This window comes from Micromys minutus (assembly GCF_963924665.1).
Source record: "Micromys minutus genome assembly, chromosome: 3".
Lineage (NCBI taxonomy): Eukaryota > Metazoa > Chordata > Mammalia > Rodentia > Muridae > Micromys > Micromys minutus.
The window spans coordinates 28,025,306-28,048,348 of NC_137972.1; the positions used below are offsets into that span (position 1 = coordinate 28,025,306).

At 41.3% G+C, this 23,043-nt stretch overlaps 1 protein-coding gene and 1 pseudogene across 2 annotated transcripts in view; one reads left to right on the forward strand and one right to left on the reverse strand.

Annotated features, from left to right (window-relative positions):
- The window catches only part of BMS1 (BMS1 ribosome biogenesis factor), a 34,616-nt gene extending 11,857 nt beyond the window's left edge, over window positions 1–22,759 (forward strand). Inside the window, exons 10-23 of the mRNA XM_080914843.1 lie at window positions 939–1,699; window positions 1,930–2,031; window positions 3,029–3,186; window positions 8,015–8,096; window positions 9,058–9,131; window positions 9,606–9,785; window positions 12,971–13,159; window positions 13,238–13,418; window positions 13,583–13,641; window positions 15,166–15,288; window positions 16,738–16,885; window positions 17,191–17,366; window positions 21,725–21,886; window positions 22,306–22,759. Coding sequence (XP_080770969.1) covers window positions 939–1,699; window positions 1,930–2,031; window positions 3,029–3,186; window positions 8,015–8,096; window positions 9,058–9,131; window positions 9,606–9,785; window positions 12,971–13,159; window positions 13,238–13,418; window positions 13,583–13,641; window positions 15,166–15,288; window positions 16,738–16,885; window positions 17,191–17,366; window positions 21,725–21,886; window positions 22,306–22,530 — 2,620 coding nt within the window. The 3' untranslated portion in view covers window positions 22,531–22,759. The remainder of the gene's footprint in view (window positions 1–938; window positions 1,700–1,929; window positions 2,032–3,028; window positions 3,187–8,014; window positions 8,097–9,057; window positions 9,132–9,605; window positions 9,786–12,970; window positions 13,160–13,237; window positions 13,419–13,582; window positions 13,642–15,165; window positions 15,289–16,737; window positions 16,886–17,190; window positions 17,367–21,724; window positions 21,887–22,305) is intronic.
- Window positions 4,429–4,722, reverse strand: LOC308418513 (large ribosomal subunit protein eL37-like; annotated as a pseudogene). Its single transcript has one exon. The product of its transcript is annotated as a large ribosomal subunit protein eL37-like (transcript).
- Window positions 22,760–23,043: the final 284 nt, after the last annotated feature.

A 23,043-nucleotide genomic window follows, 5' to 3' on the forward strand; every position in this document is an offset into this window, starting at 1 on the left:
ATGGAAGACTACATTGGATAGCTTTGTTTTGTTTTAATTCTATCTCATAGCTTTAACATCTCTGATTCTGAGCCAACTAACTGAACCCATGTCTTCTGTAAGATCATTGAGTGCTCTGAACTGCTGAGGCATCTCCTCAGCTTGTGTCATACTCTACAAACTCAGCAACACACACAAGTTGAGTCAGCCGACCCATAGAGCACTGCTCTGAACTCTGGCCAGCTGCCATTCTTTAACAACAGGCTTTTCCCGCCTGCTTGATTTTTGTATCACAATTGACTGACTTTGGTTTTGTTTTATGTGTTACCTTCCCATTGCTGTAATTTTTCTCTGGCGCTTACATTGTCCCAGATTTGCCCCTCAGTGCTGGGTCTCCTGTGTTTTTTAGGCACACCCCATTAATCTGTGAGTATGAGCATAGTATTTTCTGACACAGTAGGGTGACCCAGGCTTACATTGTCCTTTGGACCTAGAATCAGGTTTGAAGATGTACTAAGTACTAACTTTCCCTTTGAATACTTTTTCTAAAATAGAAATTTGTTTTATTTCTTACAAGGGTCTCTATGCTCTGTTAATGCTTTGCAAGTGTGTCATTAGGGAGCTGTGAGTTTATTTATCAATTATTTAAGTACTTGCCATCAATTTTCAGTGCTGTTATTTTGGGAGTATGATGGTTCCATTTTCTTTGGTAAATGTTAAGTTATGAACGCAGGCTGGGCCAGAGTTCTACCAACAGATTCTCACTCTAATCCTTTTTTTCTTTAAATTTCTAATTGGGGGCAGAGTCTCACTAAGTAACTGAGTGTCACACGAAGTCTTAACTTACTCTGAGCCCAGGCAGGACTAGAATCTTAAACCCTCCTGTCTTAGTCTCCTATTTCTTTGCATTAGCTACTTATTTCACAGTTTGAATTGGTTTTTATTTATCTGAAATATAGGCTGTGGATGCCAAAAGAGGAAAAGCAGGTGGATGTGGAAACAGGCCGAGTGCGTCGGAAAGCCATTTTTGGAGACACAGAAGATGAGTCTGGAGATGAAGAGAGTGAAGATGAAGAAGAAATGTCTGAAGATGATGAGATGGAAAATGGCTCTAGTGATGATGAGGCGGAAGAGGAAGAGGAGGAAGGTGCTAAAAGCAGCAGCTGTAAATATATGACTGTTAGGGGACACAAACGACAAAAACTTGAGGAGCAGGAAGAAGACAGTGAGGCAGATTTGCCAGCGTTTGCTGATAGTGATGACGATCTCGAGAGGAGCTCTGGGGGAGAGGAGGAGGCAGAGGAAGCAGATGAAAGCAGTGCTGATGGGGCCTCCACAGGAGAGAGGGACGCTGGGGAATCCAGCTCTGTTGGAGGAGCTAGTGGGGCAAGACCATCAGCAGCACACCAGTGGAGGGACCATACGGATGCACAGAAGCCTTCCCCAGTGAGAAAAGCAGCCCTCACCACTTCTGATTCTGGTCACTGTACAGCCGAAGAGGCATTTCCATCTGAAGATGAGTCTGAAGAATCTGAGCTCAGTTCAGAGGAAGAAGACTCAGAAGACAAAGAGGTTAGGGGAAAGCTTGCAGATCCTCAGCGAGACAGTGGACAGAAACTTGAGTTGGAGGATGTGGTTGATGAGACCAGCGACATTGAAAATTTACTCAAAGAGGAAGAAGATGACAAGGAGGAAAATAGCACCTCTTTAGAAACATCAGGTAGTTACTCCATAGAAGTGCCAGGCATCCTTAAACTGAGTTAGCTCCTAGTATAAATTTGGAACTCAGACAATTGTTATTAACAGGATGTTTACATTTTTGAGTCTGCTCTTTGGATTTGTTAACTACTGAAGTACATTATAAACATGTTTTAAAATGAGAGTGAACTTTGGAGTTTGAGGCAGGGGCCAGTGAGCATATATATGTCACTGGCTTTTGATTTTTTTCAGGTGCCCTCAAGTGGAAGGAAGACCTTTCCAGAAAAGCAGCAGAGGCATTTCTGAGGCAGCAACAAGCAGCTCCAAATCTTCGAAAGCTGATTTATGGGACAGGTAAAGGACTCTAGAGCTCACAATGGTTTAGGTTCTTAGAGTACTTTTTGAAAAGGGACAGAGGCCATTGACATGGAGACTGAGAGTAGACTTTGACCTCCATGATCTTTGGCTCTCAGCTTTTATGTATTTACCAGACATTTTTACAACATATTTTAAACTTTTTATTTACTAGCAGTGTGTGTGTGTGTGTGTGTGTGTGTGTGTGTGTGTTGTGTGTGTACATTTATGATGTGGGGAAGCACTGGTGCCAAGTGTATGTGTGGAGGCCAGAGGACCATTGTATGGAGTTGGTTCTCTGTCCACCTTTTTATGGGTTTTTAGTATCCAGCTCTGGTCCCCAGGCTTGTGTGCTAAACGTCCTTACCTGATGAGCCTTTGTTGGCTTTTGCAGATGTTTATAATATGTCATAAGGACCATAAGTTGGTCTTAAGACATATATTCCTCAGGTACTTTGGCAATTTTGATGAGACTGTCATTCATTATGTCATTTAAAGTCCTTGATGAGATTTGTCTGTTAAATTTAGTGTTAGAATGATGGCAGGTGTCCCCATGTGAGAACAAGAGCCCTGTGTTCTCTTCCTCTATGTTCACTTATCTTTATAACTTATTAAGCTTATTTATAAGTTCTTTTTGAAAGAAATGCAGAAATAAGTTGCTCTTTAATAAGAAAATTGGAGAGTGATTTTTATTTAGATTTTGTTTCTAGACGTTTAGTGATGGGAAATTCTAAGGGAGCTCTGCATAGAGGATCTTCTGTAAGAGCTTAGCCTCTAAATAGCTTCTCCTCCCCGGGTTCAATACTCTTCACTCCTCCATGGTCTCTGCTGCTGCTTTGCAAAAGGATAAGTTTTCCAGACACATTAGGGGTAGATTTTTGGCTTTTTGGGCTTTTGGCTCTTAGTGGGCGAATGGCCAGGGATACTACATGTCTACTATAATGAAGGGCAGTGAGTCCTCTAGGACTGAAGTTTTTATTCTCATCTTTCTCTTTAGTGACAGATGATAATGAAGATGAAGATGGAGACACCTCAGAAGAGCTTGGAGGGCTATTCCGAGTCAGCCAGCCAGATAGAGGGTGTAAGCACAAGGCTGACTCTCTGGACTGCTCCAGATTTCTTGTGGAGGCACCTCGTGATTGGGATTTAGAGGAGGTAATGCTGAATGATGGTCTGTTGACTTTGGAAAGAATCAGCTGGAAGTGTCTCAGTGCTTACCTAGCATCTGGATGCCCCGGACGCACAATCACTAGCATCCCCGTGCCTCCCTCACATCCACATTCTGACTTCAGTCACTGGTTCTTGTTTCTGTAGCATATAATTTCCTGTATCAGAGGATACAAGCAGTGACTGTATCTTGCATACAAGCAGTGACTGGTTCTGAATTTAATTGGACTTTGAACTTGTGTTGTAGTGGAAAGGAAAGGAAATGTTCAGCTACTGGTGTGAGAGCATTGTTGCATTTAAAATGTTTTTTTAAAAGTTCAGGGTTGCTTTGGCTCTCTGGGATCTTTTTGGTTCTATATGAATCTTAAGATTTTACTTTTATTTCTGTGAAGAGTGTAGTGATTATTTTCGTTGGGATTGCATTGAATTTGTAAATAACTTTTGGTCAGATGGTCATTTTCATAGTATTAACTCTACCAGTTCATGAACACGTGATGTCTTTTCACTTTTTAGTCTGTTTCTTGATTTGAAGTTTTCATTATAAAGGTCTTTTGCCTCCTTGGTTAGGTTTATTCCAATATATTTTATTGACTGATGCCATGATTAATGGAGTGTGACCATGTCTTTGTCAGTGGATGTGTTTTTGGTGTATGGGAACACTACCGATTTTTTGTTAAGTTGACTTTTATTCTGCCATTTTGCTGAAATTGTTGCTTGTTTTAGAAGTTTTCTGGTGGAATTTTTGGGATCTCATGTATATTATTTGCAAATAAGAACCATTTCACTTCCTTTTCTATTGGTATCCCTTTAATTTCTGGCTCTTCACTTAACACTCTTGTAGTGCTTCAGGTACCGTATTGAAAAAGTGGGGATAGTGGGTAGCTCTGTCTCTTTTCTGCCTTTAATAGAATTGCTTCCAGTTTTTCTCTGTTCGGGATAGTGTTGGCTCTGGGTTTGTCTCATAGAGCAGAGTTTGCTGTATGGGATCTTTTCCTGATATTGGTCCCTTGATTAGAATGAAGTGCCCTTCTTTGTCTCCTCTGATAGGGTTAGTTTGAAGTCTGTTTTCTCAGATAACATGGTGGCAATGCCTGCTTGCTTCTTGATTCCTTTTCCTGGGACACGTCTTTCCATCCTTTCACTTCCTTAAAGCTGAGTTTCCTGTAGATGACTGATGGATGGGTTTCTTTCTTTTTAGACCAGAACATTTATTTATGACTGACTGAATCCTCAAGATGAACTGGATGCTGCAACAGCTGGCCTCTTGGGTTTAGGTGTTGTTCCTTCACAGAATCCATGTTTGAGTCTGCGGTAGACAATCTTTAGGTGCCCCATGGGACCAGTTCTGGTACTGTTTTGTCTCTAAGCCTTGGCACTCCAGTTATACTTTCTCTTGTGCTTGGTGGGGTGGCTACATTTGCCACAGGCTGACTTCTGAAGGTGGCAGGCCTTAGAACCACAGCGGCAGCACAGCGTGTACATCTTATTGTGACACTTTCCAAAGGATGACGTTCCTTTTCTCATCTTGCTTCTTCCAGCTAGGCCAAAGAATGGATTTTGTTTCTTAATCCTTTCAGCTAGTTTGTGTCTTTTTGGAGGGTTAGGCTATGACTGGAGCTATTATTAAAAAGGTGTCTGTAGCTTGCATCAATTTGTTGCTTTTTTCTGCTACTCTGTGTTCTTAGCCATACTTTGTATTTCATTAAATTTTAGCTTTGTTTTCTTCCTAGAGTTTCTTGGCTGTTAATTTCCTTCTTTAATTTAAAGTATTTCTTCCGATATTCTGTTTAGCTTTTTTTTTGCTGTTTTTGGAAATGAACTTTTGGATCAGCCTAAAATTTTTCTTCTCAGCTATGGCAGATTGTTAGCTGAGTACAGTAGTCTTGGTTGGTGGTTGTGGTCCTTAGCAGTGCATTGCTCCAGGATCAGAGCATCTTTTGAAAAATCAGGTATTACTTGATGGGTTTTCCTTTACAGAAGACTTGTATTCTCTCTTGCAGCTTCCAGTGTTTTTTGTTTGTTCTATAGCGTGAGTATTTTGACTCTGATACGATGTGAGGTGTTTCTTTTCTGGCCCTGTCATTCTGTGTGCTTCCTGTATCTGCTTGTGTGTGTCTTTCCTTAATTTGTAGGAAATTTCCTTCTGTGATCTTTTTGAAGATCTGGTCTCTCATTGCTTTGGGATTCTGTCCCCTTATTTATGCCTGTAATTAGAAGATGTGGTCTTTTGATAGTGCCCCACATTTCCTGAATGTCCCTTTCCTGTGCTTTAATATCATTTTATATTCTTGGCTTCTTTCACCCAGCTCTTCTGCTTTATCTTCGAGTTCTTGACGTTCCATCTTCTGATTCGTGTGACCTGCCAGGCTCCCTTCAGCTTTCTAATCAGGATATTGAGGCTTTTTTTAAATTCCATCTTCATTTCAGCTGGTGTTCACTTCACTGTTTCTCTTTATTGAATTCTAAAAATTGTGATTTATCTTTATCATTCATCCATGTATTTGAATTTTCTTGTCTATTACTCAGGTTTCATTGTTACTCTTGTGGAGTTTAATGAAGTTTTTGTTCATGCCTTCTTTAAATTTCTTGAATATTCTTTGATACAGTTTGTGATTGTGCTTTAAATTCTGTGTCCTGGAGTCTATATAGGTGGTTCTCATCAGAGGTCACTTCTATAGGACTACTGGGTTTGATGGGAGACATGCTGCCATGGCCGTTCGTGTCATTTTTTGTTTGGGTTCTTTTGCTTGGTTGTATGAATTTCTTTCCTTGGTTATGTATCTGAAAGTGATAATCTAGTCTTCCTTAGATTGGTCCAGTGCAGATGTATGACCTGAGTTTGGGCAAATAAAATTAGTGGATGAGTTGTATAATTGGACCAGGAAGAAATGGCTCCCAACCCATGGTCAAGAGCTAGGCCTGTGGGTTCAGAGATAGCAACGAGCTATGTCAAAGTAACAAAAAGTGTCTCACTAGTTAAAGATGGCTCTTGAAGAAAACAGGTTCCAAAGCCATGTAATGGAGCTAGGCCTAGTGGGTGTGGAGATGCTGACAGTTTGAGAAGGGAATTTGGGGGATGGTACAGGGAGGAAGCCACTTACCTAGCAGTGGTGTCTCAAAATCAAAGAATGTTTGTTGGTTTTGGTCTAAACTAGCCTTTGTGTTTACAGATAGTAACTGGAAGGGAGCAAGGGTAATGGTATCTTAGGGTTTCTATTGTGGGAATAAAACACCACGATCAAAAGCAACTCGGGACTTTAAAGGAGAATGAGAAACCTATAGAGTTTGTTGTAAATAGAAACTCTGTGTGTGGTGGGTGGCGGGGGGGTTGTCCTCAACATTTTTGTCTTAGTGAAAATACTAGTCAAGTAAAAGGTACTTATCGAAAACAGGAAAGTTTAAAAAGTACATATGTTGCTAAAATTACTACTTATGAATGACCTATTAACATTTTGAAATTTTTTCTCTACTCATTTAAAACTGCGTGTATAAGTTTACTTGTTGTTTTGGGGTTCCCGCTGATGTGATAAAACAGCTTATAGTTCACAGTCAGTCATCCAGAGAGGTCAGGGCAGGAACATGGAGGCAGGGACTGATGCAGAGGCTATGGAGGGGTGCTGCCCAGAGGCTTGCTCCTCATTGCTTGCTCAGCATTCTTTCTTATAGTACCCAGCTACCAGCCCAGGGGTGGCACTACCATAGCAACTTGGGCCCTCATATCAGCTCTCAATCTAGAAAGGGTACTACTGGCCCGTGGGATAACCCAGTAGGAGCATTCTGAGGCTCCCTCTTCCTCAGTACTTGTGTCTAGTTGACATAGAACTGGCCTGCACATATGGCGAAGGGAAGACTAGATATAGCAGGCAGGGATGTTTCCCAGATGAAGAGGGTTCAGGTCTAGAATTAGGCTTATTCTTTTGCAGATGGCTGCCAGTGGGTAGAAGAATGGGGAAAGGGAAGAAGTGATCCCCCCCTCCCCCACGGAAAGGTGGCTAAGGAACCTAATGTTTATTCTTTGATAATTTCCCAGGAAATTAGAAAAATTGTGTTATTACTCATCTTATTTATCTCAGTGTCATGAACAAAACTGTATCAGGACAGTGTGTTAGTGCCTGTTGATAAGATTAGAGAAAATAAGTTTCCCTCATACATTCTCCATTCTTTAATAAAAAGCTGTACAAACAGCTGTGCACATTTCATTCCCACCAGCCGTATCTGTGGGGCTTGATTTATTTATGTCTTCACCAAGAATTATTTTTATCTACCTTTTTGATTTTTAGCTACACTAGAAGCTGTGAAATGTGTCATATCATGTTATTGTTTGCATTTCCCAAACAGCTAATGCAGGCAAGCATCATTTCAGGTGATTGCTGCTGTCTTTTTATATATACCTGTTCATACTGTTTGCCTGTTTTCAAAATTTGGACATTTAGTTGTAGGAATTGTTTACATATTCTGGGAGCATGTCCCTTACCACTTTGGTACATGACTCTTCTATACATGATGTTTCTACTTTCTCTAGAAATTTTCTCACACACTTATGTAGAATGAATATGTCCACAAAAGTGCACATTTACTTTCTTATTAATTTTTGAGACAGGCTCTGTGTAGCCTGAGCTGGCCTAGAGCTCTGTGTAGTCTAGGCTGGGCTTGAGTATTCTCCTGCCCCAGCAGCCCAGGTACTGGGGTTATAGGTATGTTCCAGCAGGGCCAGCTTGAAATGTCCTGAGAAAGAGAGGCAAATCGTCGTCTGCTATCATTTCTCAAAAATAGTTGTTTAGTGTAAATGAACTAAATGCTGATTTTTCTGTGTAAGGTTATGAACAGTATCAGAGACTGCTTTGTGACTGGGAAATGGGAAGACGATAAAGATGCAGCCAAGATCTTAGCAGAAGACGGTAAGTAAGGGCTGTGTGTTTCTTTGTATGTTTGAGTGTGCACACACTTCTTTAGGCAAGACAAGACAGTTGTCATTTCTCAGGTGGTGCTCCTCAAATGCTGACATCCCATTTGTTTTTTGTTGTTTTGTTTGTTTGTTTTGTTTTACACCTGATGTCTTATTTCCCTGAATTTACTAAGTGTGATAAGCTGGCTGCCCAGCAGTACCGAAGGATCTGCCTCCCTAATAACTGGGTTTGCAGACCTCCAGTGTTTATATGGATTCTAGGACTCACAGTCAAGTTCCTACATGGCTAGCATGTGTGTGGAGAACAGACAACCTCTAGGAGTTTGGTGAGTCCTGGATTGAGCTCAGGTCCTCTCATTGGTAGCAGACAATTGGTAGGAGGCACCTTTGGTCTCTGAGCTGTGTCAGCAGCCCTGTTTCATTTTTCAGTGTGCAAATTTCTAAAATGGCTCTAGTTTTATGCTTATATTTTATAGTTTTTAATTATAAGTAAGAGCTTCCTGTTTGTTATATGAATATTTTAATAACAGTAAATGCCACCACTCTAAAAGCATTTTTAACTTGTCTGATTTAAAGAGGACATCCCGAGCTCTTGCTATGAGCTCAGTATTGGTTTGAGCCCCTATACTTAAGTCATCTTAGCTCTCCCCAGGGCACAGTGTGTGATGTGTACACTTCACACTTAGAATAACAGTGGTTTGGAGTGCTACCTTTAAGGCTGCACTCGTTTCTCACACAGTGTCTATTAGACGTGAATGCGAGGTGAGCTAAGGGAGGCTTCAAGTCTTGTGTTTATTTACTTTCCATAAGCAAATAGTGAAAAAGTAATGTAAGCTTAAGACTCTGGGCCTACGTAGTGATGGGAGCAACAGAGATGAAGTTTGGAATGCGGAGCACAGGTCGGCTGGGCAGTGCAAGTGTCACAGAACAGACTTTTAAATGCTCTTTTTCAGAGGAGCTCTATGGTGACTTTGAAGACTTAGAAACTGGAGACGTGCACAAGGGGAAACCAGGCCCGGATACTCAGGTATGGCTGTGATGTAGCCTCTGCTAGCTTGATTCAGTCAGTTTGTACTGATGAGATCTACTTTAGGAGCTGCAGGTCCTGACTTCCTAAAGAGTGGCAGCAGATGGATGGCTCATTTGTACAGCCTGTGGTTTCCCACTATCCCTCTGTGCTGTAGTCACTTACTGAGTTCATGCTTTTTATTTGTGTTTCTTTTGCCATCATCCAATAATGAAACTTAAAAGCATCATTTAAAAAATTCCTTCTTGTTCCTGACAGTACTTTGAACAGTGTCTTGGAGCATCTAGCTGGAAGACACTTGATATTTCTCACACATGACAGCAGTGGTGTTGGCTGTCTCCTGGAGCAGCCCCAAGTCTATTTGTGATGATCATAACAGAGAGCCTTGTAGCTCAAACATTGTTACAGATCTGCTTTGTTTATCTAAACAATGGTCCTCATAAGCTTCCCTGCCCTTGTATCTGGAAACTCTAGAGTGAAGACATAGAGGAAGAAGAAGTGAAGGAAGAAACTGACCCAAATGAGGAGGAGAGTGCTAAACAAAAGCATCTGAATAAGAAGAGAAAGCTGAAGGAGCTGTTTGATGCAGAGTATGATGAAGGAGAAAGCACGTACTTTGATGATCTTAAAGGTGAAATGCAGAGACAAGCACAGGTAAGCAAGCATCCCCTTGCCTGCAGTGCCACCTACTCACCTGCTCCCTGTTTGCCTTCGAGCACCCAGGTTGGAATTGTACGATGGGATTCTTCAGAACTTAGCTGCCTCTTCTGTCTCAGAAAGTATCAGCATCACTTTTGTACCAAGCAGTAAGGACTGAGACGTGGTCTCTACTTCTGAGGAGCTTAGACACTTGAGACGGGCTAGAAAGACAGAGAAGTTAAGGGATGTGGGAAGGGCTGAAACTCAAGAAACACAGCTGATAAGATGGAACTGCCTATAATGACAGTACCCAAGAATGTCAAACCTCAGCTTGTTTCAGGCCAGATGTCTGTGCTTTGATTTTAAATGTGTAAGCACTCCTCTCTGACTTATTTCTAAATCTACACAGTGCATCACATCAAAACCATTTTAAAATTTTGTTTATAAAGGAAAATTGTTTTTCTCTGTGTGTGTGTGTGTGTGTGTGTGTGTGTGTGTGTCTACTTGAATGAGTGCATCTGTGTGCACAGCAGAAACAGAGCTTGTCACACTCTCTTCTCTGCCATAGTCCTTTGAGACTGTCTCTTACTGAAGCTCTGCTGGTATCCCCCAAGCCTCAGCAATCCTGTGTCACCCTCCCAGAGCTGAGTTGTAGGCATGCATGGCCATGCTGACTTGTGCCTGTACAGCAAACACTCACTGAGCCATCTTCCAAGTCACAGAAGGTACTTCAAGATGAGTAAGCGGGCTTAGCCTGTATATATTTTCACTTAAGTAAACTTCAAGTTTTAAGCTTGATACCTTGTAAATTACATCCTTTGGGAAAAAATGTAACTTACAAAGATGCAGAGTTATCTGCCATTATAAAGACAGCTAAATATGTCTCACTCTCAGTTCATCCATACCTCCGACTTGTGACTGTAGATTGTCCCTCTCTCTTAATCTAAATTTCTAATAAACTGAGTGACTTAACCTCTTTCTTATTGCTCTGAAGTTCTTTTCTGTGACCTGGTTAAAGGTCTGGCTTACCTATGGGGAAGGCCCTTCAAAGGAAAGGCTGCTGGGAGTGGTGCTGGACTGCATCTCTTGGCACTGACCCATTGGTCTGAGACAGTACAAGTATATGCTCAGATTCTGATCACTTCTTACTGCTCTCAGTGAGTAGCTGTTGGTGACCTGTGTGGTGTATGTGCACAAAGTTCTTCTCAGGAGAGTTTTTGACATATCTTGGTTGATGGTCAGAAGGGTAATGCATATAAAGTGCATGAGATTGGAGAGGAATGTGTGCAGGTGGAAGGTAGTGGGGTACTCCTGCCTAAGGCTGCTTGAGGTTGTGATTTCACCCAGAAGCAGATACAAAGCTGTACACAGGCTTCATGGAGAGTGAGTTGCACCTTGTTGGTGGAACTACTGAGAATTCCTTTCAACTTGAAAATGTGGTTGGCAGGCTTTGCTCAGTTTAGAGCTTCATCTAATCAAAGAAGTGTCTCCTCTGCTCACTTAGCACATACTAAGATTGTAGGATAGAGATTAGCGTGTCTCCAGTGTGAAGAAGTGTCTCTGGAGTAGTCATAAATAAGGGGTTACTAGTCTATATTGACTTTTGACAGGAGTGACTAAGAACACATAGATAATCTTTGTAGCCTGTATTTTAAATCATTTACAGTTTAAATTTTTCTGGACTATTGTACAGGACTTTGTGTTTTCCTCTGTGTTATATGGGGCCTATAGAAGGTTTTAGGCAGAAGGAGACATTCATGATCACTTTTTGAAATGATGTAGGAATTCAGGTTGGGGTGGAGGTGGCAGTTCAGGTGTAATTTTTTTCAAAGGATGCATCAGTAGGTTTTTGGGTGGACTGTTTGTAGCGTAGAGAGTGAATGAAGTCTACACCTAGAAGTCCCTGAGAGTCAGTTCTCTCACTAAGGTAGGAAGCCTCTAGTTAGTGCAGCTTTGTTTGAGCTGATTCGGTTAGTGATGATTCTCAGACAGTGTTAAGTTCCCTCAGGGCCGTGATGCATCTGTCTCAGGGTCCTTCAGGCCATAAGGTAACACATAAGGAAGTTAGTACAGTGGGAGAACAGGACTGTGTGTGAATGGAGGTGGGGATAGGGCTGAGAATAACCAACAGACAGGAGTTCCAGACGGTGGGTGTGCTAGAAGCCATCAGTATATTACTCCAGACCTTACTGCTCTCATAGCTGTACTTGGGAAAGAAGTGACCATTGGGTGAGGCTGGCAAAAGTCTGCAGTGACGGACAAACGCTTTTGTGCGATGGTATGTGAAAGTAGCTTCAGAGAATAGCCGCTAATGGTCTAGAGAATGACTTGTCAGAAACATGGAGTTTTGGTCAAAGTAAGGTAGAGAAATGGAGGGAGCAATAGTTGGTGAAGAAAGAGAATTCAAAAAGAAGGATTGAAAAGATGAGAAAAGTAAAGAAAGGGAGATCTTTTGGGAGCTGGAAGTTTAACGTTCAGTAGCCGTGAGGTCAGATAATCTGTAGATGCCTCCTGTGCTGTCACATTCGCCTCTCAGGCACAAGTGCAGCTGAGGACTGTGAGGTTAAGCGTTACAGCATCTTAATTCATGGCCTAGCATGGTGCTGTACAGCTGTGTCTCTGAGGCTGAGATAGGAAGATTGGAAGCTCAAGGGTGGCCTGAGCTACACAGAGCTGGTGTCCATTGTTTAAAAACCAAATAGTTACTTGTCTTAACCCTCTACTTAGAGCTATAATAAAAGGCTGCACGCATGTGGTGTGTGTGTGTGTGTGTGTGTGTGTGTGTGTGTGTGTGTGTGTGTACACTATAATACAGGTGACTGGAAGCAGAAATGGCCATCAGCTGAGAGTGAGGATAGGACTGTATTGACCTTTCTAAGACCATTGATGAATACAGATGTATAAACTGATTGACAGTCAGGGGAGTTAGGGGACTCAAAACACCATTTTCTGAGCAGCATTCAGGGTTCTTTTTAGAGTTAGTGGCTGTGACTTGGAGCCACAGATAACACAGTTGATATATGTGTTAAAGTATAGAAGCAAAGTGAATATAACTTATATATAATATAATAAATATATAAAACCTAAATTGTTGTGTCCATGTTTTCTTTGTAATTTTGAAAATTTAATCTTAATGTTGATTAAGAATACTGGTGTTGTGGGTTTATTTTGCTGATCTTGTCTCCTTGTCTCATCTGTAGCTTAACCAGGCTGAATTTGAAGATCAAGAAGATGAAACCAGAGTTCAGTATGAAGGGTTTCGACCTGGAATGTATGTCCGAATTGAGATTGAAAACATCCCCTGTGAATTTGTGCAGAACTTTGACCCGCACTACCCAATTATTCTGGGTGGTTTGGGCAATAGTGAGGGCACTGTGGGATATGTGCAGGTAAGTGCCCTTTGCTGCAAGCCTGGACATGGGCTATATGGATGTACACTCTGTTTTATTGAATGTTTATGTCTCTAGATGCGCCTCAAGAAACATCGTTGGTATAAGAAAATCCTCAAGTCTCGAGACCCAATTATTTTTTCTGTAGGATGGAGGAGGTTTCAGACTATTCCACTGTATTATATTGAAGACCACAACGGAAGGCAAAGGCTTCTAAAATATACCCCACAGCACATGCATTGTGGAGCAACTTTTTGGGGTAAATTGATTATAATAATTTTCAGAACAGTTTATACTATTCAGGCCATACCTATAGTTTTGTTCTTTTCCTGTCTTGAAATCTAACTTAAAAGATTTGTTTCCTTGAGAAAAGGGGTTGGAGTAAAGTATGTGGTTTATTTTTCTTTTTCTGTTTTCTTTAAGGTCCTATCACCCCACAAGGAACTGGATTTTTGGCGATACAGTCTGTCAGTGGTGTAATGGTAAACATCAGAGATGCATTCTTTATTGGTTATGTAAATGAACTAGAGACTAAACTGTATTCATGAAGCTAAGCTGAAAGTCAGCTATTTCTAATACTTAGTAATACTTATTTTTTCCTTACTTTGTATCTTCCTGCCCCCCACCCCCTTTTCTCTTTCCCTTCCCTTCCCTTTTTCCCTTTCTCTTTCTTTTTCCCTTTCTCTTTCTCTTTCTCTTTCTCTTTCTCTTTCCCTTTCCCTTTCTTTTTTCCTTTCCCTTTCCCTTTCTCTTTCTTTCCTTTCCCCTTTCCCTTTCCCCTTCCCTTTCCCTTTCTCTTTCCCTTTCCTTTGTTCTTTCTCTTTCTTTTTCCCTTTCTCTTTCCCTTTCCTTTGTTCTTTCTCTTTCTTTTTCCCTTTCCCTTTCCCCTTCTCTTTCCTTTTCCCTTTCCCTTTCCCCTTCCCTTTCCCTTTCTCCTTCCCTTTCCTTTGTTCTTTCTTTTTCCCTTTCCCTTTCTCCTTCCCTTTCTCTTTCCCTTTCCCCTTCCCTTTCCCCTTCCCTTTCCCTTTCTCTTTCCCTTTCCCCTTCACTTTCCTTTTCTCTTTCCCTTTCTCCTTCCCTTTCTCTTTCCCTTTCCCTTTCCCCTTTCCCTTCCCTTCCCTTCCCTTCCCTTTCCCTCTTTCTTTCCCTCTCCCTCTCCCTCTCCCCCTCTCTTTCTCTTTCTCTTTCTCTTTCTCTTTCTCTCTTTCTCTTTCTCTTTCTCTTTCTCTTTCTGACAAGGTCTTGATAAGTAGTCAGGCTGCCTCAGCCATCATTCCTGGTGTACACTGCCCAGCCTGGCTTTTCTGAGTAGAATGTGGGAATCATTGGAGAGGTAGGATTGTAATGGTACCATGGCATTGTATATTTTTGTGCCTTGTTTGGACTTATTTAAAAATATATAAGCAGCATTTGCTGGAGTCTCAATATTGAACTATGTCTTGTGGATCCCTCATAACACTATAGACATGATGCTGTCCTGGTGCTGTCCTTTGGTAGTGCTATATGGGCAAAGTATCTTCAGAGTTGTCTGCCTGAGTAGAACAAGCTTCATTTATTGGCTGTACCTAACATATGAGGGAAAAAAAACGCTAAACAGACAATCCACCTAGAGGTCCAAAATCTCACTTTTAAATATTGCACCTGGATTTGCCTTTTTCTTTGGTTCTGAACTGATGATATTCTGAAACTGTCACCATAAACTCACTCTCAGAAAAAAGTTCAGGTTAGCAGCAGTAGCTCAGCATATTTAAAATCCTAGTTCACAGCCAGGGTGGTGGAGGTAGGTAGACAAGTTCTAGGGTATCCTCTGCTACATATGATGAGGCTAGGCTAGTAAACCCTTTCTCAAGCAAACAAAAGCACAAGTAAGGATCTAGTAAGGAAACAGATCTGTTTTTTATAGCCAACTGTATGTGAAAGGAGTTTTGGTACTGTTATAGCGTCACAGAGAATTGTAATTTTTCTTCTCCTGTTAGTCATATTCTTCAATTTTGGGTTCCTTTTAGCCTGAGTTTCGGATCGCTGCCACTGGAGTTGTTCTTGACCTGGATAAATCCATAAAAATTGTGAAGAAATTAAAGCTAACTGGTTTTCCTTTTAAAATATTCAAGAATACTTCATTTATTAAGGTATTCTTATGTATATTATTCTTATTAATGTATATCCATATATTCACATGTTATAAATGTATATATTGTTAAGGAAAGAGTACAAGACCTTTTATTAAATACCTGAAATCTTTACAGTCAGCAGTGCTTCCAGTGTGGATCTTCTTCTTGGGCTTTGAAAGACTTTTGTTTGTAATAGGCTATTGTCAGAATAGAGACTAAAGTCTTGGCTACAAGTTTATCCGTGCGGTGAATATACACTGTCTACAGGCATGAGGGTCCTGTTAGACAGGATTCCAAGTATGCCTTTGTTTAGACTACGAATCATCAAATGGGGTTAGGTAGCAAATTCTTCTGTACTTTAAAGTATAGATTTAAAGTTTTTAGAAGAGTATGTGAAATCTTGACATTTGATATTTTTGTTTTCTGTAAGTTGATTAGTCTTGTACTTAAAAGCAGAGATTCTTAGTACCTATAGCTGTGACTTGTCTTTGAGACTGTCCCAGAGCCAACACGGAGTCATCCACTGGGTTCTCTTATTACTTTAAAGCTGTGTTAGTAAGAAAAAAAAATCCTGAATTTGTCTAAATGTTCAATAGAAAGTAGACCAAACAGCTTATAGCAAACAGTAGGATTTCAGGAGACTTTACACTCAACTTCACAGTGTTTAGAGAGGATAGTTTGAAAGTTTATTTTGAGAAGGTGTCTCCATTAAAATACAGGTGGCACTCTGTGATAGAGTGCTTGCATATGAAGGGAGCACTCTGTGATAGATGCTGCATATGGAGGGAGGAGCACTCTCATAGAGTGCTTGTATATGGAGGGAGGAGCACTCTGATAGAGTGCTTGTATATAGAGGGAGCACTCTGTGATAGATGCTGCATATGGAGGGAGGAGCACTCTGTGATAGATGCTGCATATGGAGGGAGGAGCACTCTCATAGAGTGCTTGTATATGGAGGGAGGAGCACTCTGATAGAGTGCTTGTATATAGAGGAGCACTCTGTGATAGATGCTGCATATGGAGGGAGGAGCACTCTGTGATAGATGCTGCATATGGAGGGAGGAACACTCTCATAGAGTGCTTGTATATGGAGGGAGGAGCACTCTGTGATAGATGCTGCATATGGAGGGAGGAGCACTCTGATAGATGCTGCATATGGAGGAAGGAGCACTCTGTGATAGATGCTGCATATGGAGGGAGGAGCACTCTGTGATAGAGTGCTTATAAAGCCTAGAGTTTGGTTTTCAGCTCTGCACAAAAGATACCAAAGTTGTCCAGGCCAGTCCACACCTGTAAACCCCTCACTCCTCGTAATAAGCATACTGATGAGCTTCTAGAAAGGGTTGAATGTTAATAAAGTTGAACTATCTATTTTTTGATGGAATTTCACTTAGTGGATTGGTTTTTGTTTTCAGGCAAAGCTGTAAATGGTAATGCATGTCTGTGTTTTTATTCCATTGCCTATAGGGAATGTTTAATTCTGCATTAGAAGTAGCCAAATTTGAAGGTGCTGTCATTCGAACTGTGAGTGGAATCAGGGGACAGATCAAGAAAGCACTCCGGGCTCCAGAAGGAGCCTTCCGCGCTAGCTTTGAGGACAAGTTGCTAATGAGTGGTAAGGATCCTTTGTGGTGCGCTCAGGACATTGTGTTACATTACAGTCTTGCTGCTGCTGACTAGAGTGCTTCTTTCCTATCCAGAAGGCCAGGCAGCTCCAGCTCTGTCCAGTTGGAATGTCCTGTACTTAGCGTTTGTACTTACTGGGCTCACACCCAGATCTTTGTGATATTTAATCATAGTCATTGTCACAGTCTAACTGTTAAGTTTCAATACTGTTTAACCAGGTAGAGGTGTTGGGGTGATTAAGGGTGTGTGTGTGTGTATTGCTTAAGGTACAAATCTTTTGAAATTTTCTTCTAGACATTGTTTTCATGCGAACTTGGTATCCTGTCTCCATTCCGGCCTTCTATAATCCAGTGACGTCTTTGTTGAAGCCAGTTGGTGAGAAAGACACCTGGTCAGGAATGCGGACAACACATCAACTGAGGCTTGCCCAGGGAATCAAATTAAAGCCAAACAAGGATTCACTGTATAAGGTAAAGGTCACCCGTGTCTGTGTTTGTAGACAGCATCATACAGGTGCTTTACTTGTGTTATTTTCAGTTTTTTACGGTGTTAGGGATTTAACTCCATGCTTTGCTCTGAGCCAGCCCCCTCCACTGTGCAATGACTCGTTCTTATGACTTGAGTTTTCAAGTATAAAGTCTAGTGCTAAATTCAGTTTGAACACTTGTGTATTTATTTGCTGTTTGGGGGAAGGAACATAGAAAAACGGTGGCAGTGGTCTTTTTTCAGAATTAGAAATGAAATTAAAACTGTTATGTTTGAGGATTATTAATGACATATGGTGACATACTGTGAGTGAAGCCGGTGAGCATTTCTGTCTTCTCACCCCTTCATGCTCAATAATCTACTTTACAAAAATTGTAAACACAAAAGATTGATGTAAACTATGGTTCTTGTGTGTAACAGCTCTCTCCTATGGGTATTGTCACACTCAGCCTGCATTTCTGCCATTTCGTGTCCTTTGACCTCCATCTTTCTGTTCCCTCCCCATCACCCACTTTGTTTCCTTTGCAGAAGGGCTCCTGCTGAGGTTTGCCCATTGTCCTGACAGGCTGTTCTGGAGAGGCTTATGGGGACTAGGCTAGGGCTTCACACAATGACACAGCATTGTTAGGTTGATGGTTCCCTCCCCAGTTACCTGTCTTTTGAGAGATTAGCTTGGGAGTTCTTTTTAAGTTTTGGTTACTAACCCCTTTTACAGGTAGGCAGCTCATAAATACTTTTTCATATTTAACGTTTGCCTTTTGCTAATAGTTCAGTTTGTAATACGGAGCTTTTCACTTAAATATGATTTCTCTTAGGGTTTTTGGGTGTTTGGTGTGATACCCAAAAAAAATCTAGGTAACTTTTCTCCTGGAAAACATTTAGGGTTTGGGCTGACATTTAGCCACTTGAGTTCCTTTAGCTGTATGACTAAGAGTTTACTTTGTACTTTTAATGAGCTACCATTTCTGCATGTTCATGGACAAGGCTGTCCTGTGTTCTCTTGTTGCCCTTGCTGATAGTGACTTGACTGTGTGTGCCTGGAGTCACTTCTGGGCTCTCCCTTTAGTGCTAATGATTTGTGTTTGTATTTTCATTCAAATACCAGACTATCTTCATTACAATAGCCTTAGTAGTACAGTTTCTAAAGAATATTTCATTTATTCTTTGGCAATGCATATGCATGTATGTATATGTATATTGTATAAGTGATATAATATATATAAATTATATGAGTATGATACACATATTGTGTGTCTTCATCATATCCATCTCCAGATAGCCTCAGACCGCCTCCAACAAATCTCACTCATACCTTCATGTCCTCTTCTTTATTTTAAAGAAGAATCATGTGGGTCTAGGCAATAGGCTGACTCCTCCATTGGCCAGAGCAATCACTTTCTCTCCCCAAAGCTATCAGATGTTAGAGGCTTTCTTACTAAGAAAGGTTGCTGGACTTGGGTTTGTTTTTATTAGTTGAGATGATCGTGTGGGTTTTATCTTATATTTTGCTAATGCTTGTCTTGGTTATATTAATTGAGGTTGGAATACCTGCCCACTGTGGAGGCTACCGTTCACATTCCTGAACTGTGTAGGAGTAGAAAAAGCCAGTTGAACACTGAATTCCTGTGTTTTTATCTGGGTAGTGGCTCTTTGAAATTCCTACCACCTTGTCATCCCCACAGTAATGGTGAGCCAGATAAACTTTTTTCCATAAGTGGCTTAAAAAAAATTCCAATAGCAGTAAACAAAACCATCTGTTTGGTTTTCCCTGCATCCCAGGGGTAAATCCTACATGTAATCAGAAATTTGTCTGATACTTTTGAGAGTCGACATCAGAGTACATCATAGATGTCCTACAGTTTTCATCATATGTGTTGTCCTTGGTTTTCTTTTCGTGATATTGTGAAGGGCTCTGCAGTAAACATGTAGTTTGGGGATCTCTCTGAGCGTATGTCCATGAGTGACACAGCTGCGTGTACAGATGGCAGACCTGTTTTCAACTTTCTGCGTAAATCCGAGCTGGCTTCCATAGTGGCCGAACAGTTTAACCTTCCTCTTTGTGCACACGGTTTTCTTTTGTGGTATTTGTCATCTTGATGCGGAGGAGTGAAATGGAGATGATGATGCAGAGTCGTTTTAATTTGCATTTTCCCTATGATTAAGGTTGAACAGTGTTAAGAATAATTTATTAGCCATGGTACTTCTTCTTTTAGGAAGTCTGTATCCAGTTTCTTTTCCTGTGAGAGGGGTTGTTTGCTTTTTGAGTTCTTTATTCTGTTAGTCATCTGCCAGATGTATAGCTGGCAGAAATGTTCTTCCACAGTAGCCTGTTTTGTCGCTTGGTTAACAGTTGTCTTTAAATTTCATAAGGTCCCATTTGTCCGTTACTGTCTTGTTTCCCAGTGACTTGTCTATGCCAGTGTGTTGAAGATCTACTGCTGCTTCAGAGTTTCAGGTCTTGGATTAAGAAGAACTTTGCCCATCCTTCTTGTGTGAGGCACACGCATATATTTAAGTACATATATGTGGAGTGCATGTGTTTGTTTACAGTTGTGTCGGCAGTCAGTCACACTTTATCATTCATATCTTTGTCATCTTGTAACAGTTTTTTCTTAAAAATTATTTTACTATTTTTATAAGGATGATGTTTTCCTTGCTGTCTGTGTGCCTGGTGCCTGCAGAGGCCAGAAGAGGGCATTGGAGTTATCAGTGGTTGTGGTGTTGGGAAGTGAACCTGGGTTTTGGGAAGAGCAGCAAGTGCTCTTACTGGATGAACCATCACTCCAGCCCCTTTGGTAACCGTTTTGATGTGTCTGCTTTATCTGGTGTGAGCAGGTAAAGGACAGTATGGGAGCTGAAGACAGCTGTTAGGGGTGCAGCAGTTAATGCAGTTGGAGCGGCTCAGGTGTATTAATCAGGATGTATTAATGGCTTCAGTAATCTTTGAGTGGACTCCTGTAAGAAATGGTATTCAGTTAGTGTGAGGCTGGCAGTAATGAGGGAGGATGATGTAGATGGGACAGTTTTTATTGTTTCCTATTTTCCCGACGTCTTGTTTGTTGATTCAGTAGTGGATAGTAGATCCAGAGCATGTGAAGAGCTTGGGTTTCGTTAGTTCTGTGTTGCAGAGGCATTGGATATCTTCTATCCCTCACCTCTCACTTAGGTTTATTTAGGTGTACTTAACTCCAAACTATCTCTGCTAGGTAGCATGTAATGTGATCTTATTTTTAAATAACTCACTTAGCTATTCTGTGTAAATTAGGTAAAAAGTTATTTCTGCCATTTTGGTAATTACCTTTTAATCTCCTCCCCCCTTTTAAATCCATAGTTCTTTCCCTTTCTGGGAACCTGGAATGTTCTAAAGTCAGACAGGTGTAGGTTTCACATGTACTCAGTTCCAGTGTAGTGTACTGAACAGTGTGCTCTGAAGTCCCAGCAGGGTCCATTACTGACTTAATTCATTGCTGTGACCAAATGCTCTATGAGAACCAGCTTAGGGAGGAAGGCTTGCTTTATGCTCACAGTTTAAGAAGAGATGGAGTCCATCATGGTAGCAAGACCAAGAGATGGCTGGTGACATTGCAGACACAGTCTGGGAGCAGAGGGATAGAAAGTAAGACCTGTCTCCAGGGACCCACCTTCTTCAGTGAGGCTCTACCTCCTTTTTTTTGGATTTTTTTTTTTTTTTTCCTGAGCTCTTTTTAAACCAAGATTTTAAAAGACACTGTGAGTGATGTCTTTAGAGAGAAAATAGGAGCACAGGAGAGTTGTTCTCCACACACTTGGTTCTGACATCTGGCTTGTCTCTTGCTGAACTGCTGTTTATCAAAAATTTCTGGAGTGGTTAAATATCTAGGTAATACTATTTAATTTGAATGTAAAATTCAGTGTGTAAATTTTGCCTTATGTGCTGATTAAATCTTTACTCTGCCTTCCTTCCAACAGAGTAGTTAGTTAGCCTTTGGCTGCTGAGGAAGAGAGATTGATAGAATGAAAAGCTAGTCTGTCCTTGTTCCCCTAGAAGGGAATCATCCCAGATTCCCAAAGATAACCCAAGTTCTCTACAGAGGTGAACTTTGAATCTGATCTTATGTTCTGTTGGAGACCCATAGCTCCATTCTGTTTCAAGTAGGCTCCTTTGTTTTTGCTCATCTGTGTAGATGCCCATTGAGGCTGTCCACATTGGATGGTACTTGAATCCCTTTTGCTGGTACTCAGATGCTAGTGTGACTGAGTTTGTAGGAAAGTCAATAGTGAGAAATCTTTTATAGTTTTAAGTGCATATAGGTTATACTTTAAATATGTCATAGTCTCTTTTATTTATTTTTTTTCTTTTCAGCCAATCCTGAGACAGAAGAAACATTTTAATTCACTGCACATTCCCAAAGCCTTGCAGAAGGCTCTGCCATTTAAGAACAAACCCAAGACTCAAGCAAAGGCAGGCAAAGTACCAAGGGACAGGCAGAGACCGGCCGTCATACGTGAACCTCATGAGAGGAAGGTACTGTCCACAAGTGACTTACTTCTCTTTTCATTTAGTTATAGAGATAGTGCTCTCAGCAACATACTTGTCATTTCACTGTATTCTGTGTCTTCATTGCAAAAGCTTAAGAGCCAGGTTTATGAAGGGCACTTGAACTGGAAGTTAGGGGAGGAACGAGAGCCTGTGTGGCATCCTAACTCATATTTCACCTAGACTTGAATAGCTAGTTGTATATGATTCCACACAGGATAAATGTAAGTGGCTTTTCATAAAGGTAAATGCATGCATACCAACATGCAAGTTGTGATGAATTTTTACTAAATTAACTTACACTTAAGATTGAATCTGTGTGATACCATCAAGTCAGTGTAGTGAAGTCCTGTCTAGGTGACAGGCAGGCTCAGACTGGCCTGTGCTCACCATTTTTGTCTTGTCAGGTCCTGGCTCTGCTAGACGCACTGAGTACAATACACAGTCAGAAAATGAAAAAGGCCAAAGAGCAGAGGCGCCTGCACAACAAGGAACATGTGAAGATGAAGCAGAAGGAGGAAGAGGAAAAACTGAGGCGGCAGAAGGATCTGAGGAAGAAGCTCTTCCGGATCCAGGGTCAGAAGGAAAAGCGAAGCCAGAAGTCTAGTCTGAGAGGAGCTGAGGACACCTGAGATGTCTTCAGAATGGAGGGTGTCTTCCAGAGCTGCAGCCTTGATGGCTTCAGTGCCTGTGACAACTCATGGAGATCTGGGACGTGTGGTTCAGCCATGCCTGGAGGAACTGTAGAGAGACTGCTAGTGGCATCTGAACTAGTGCCCAGCCTCCAGTGAGACAGGGTTCACAGCTGGGAAACTGAGGGCTTTGTGAATTAACTCACTGCTTCTTCCTGTCTCACTTTATTTTGTGCTATAAAAATATTAAACTATTTTTCCATTAATTTTGGCCTTGTGATTTATTTGGGGATGAATACATGACAGTTTGCTCATAAGCAACTGCTTATTCTGCCATTTTGATGAGGTTCCCAGGAGGAAAACTATTAAACGAAGCTTTTGGGTTGTGTTGGTACTGGAGAGGCCACAGGTGGTGGCAAGTTACAGAGTTGGGTAGGTGGGGCTACCGATCCTGTTGGAACCCAGATGATAGCACCGAGAGCCCCAGAAAGATAGAGATGACGCTACAGGGTT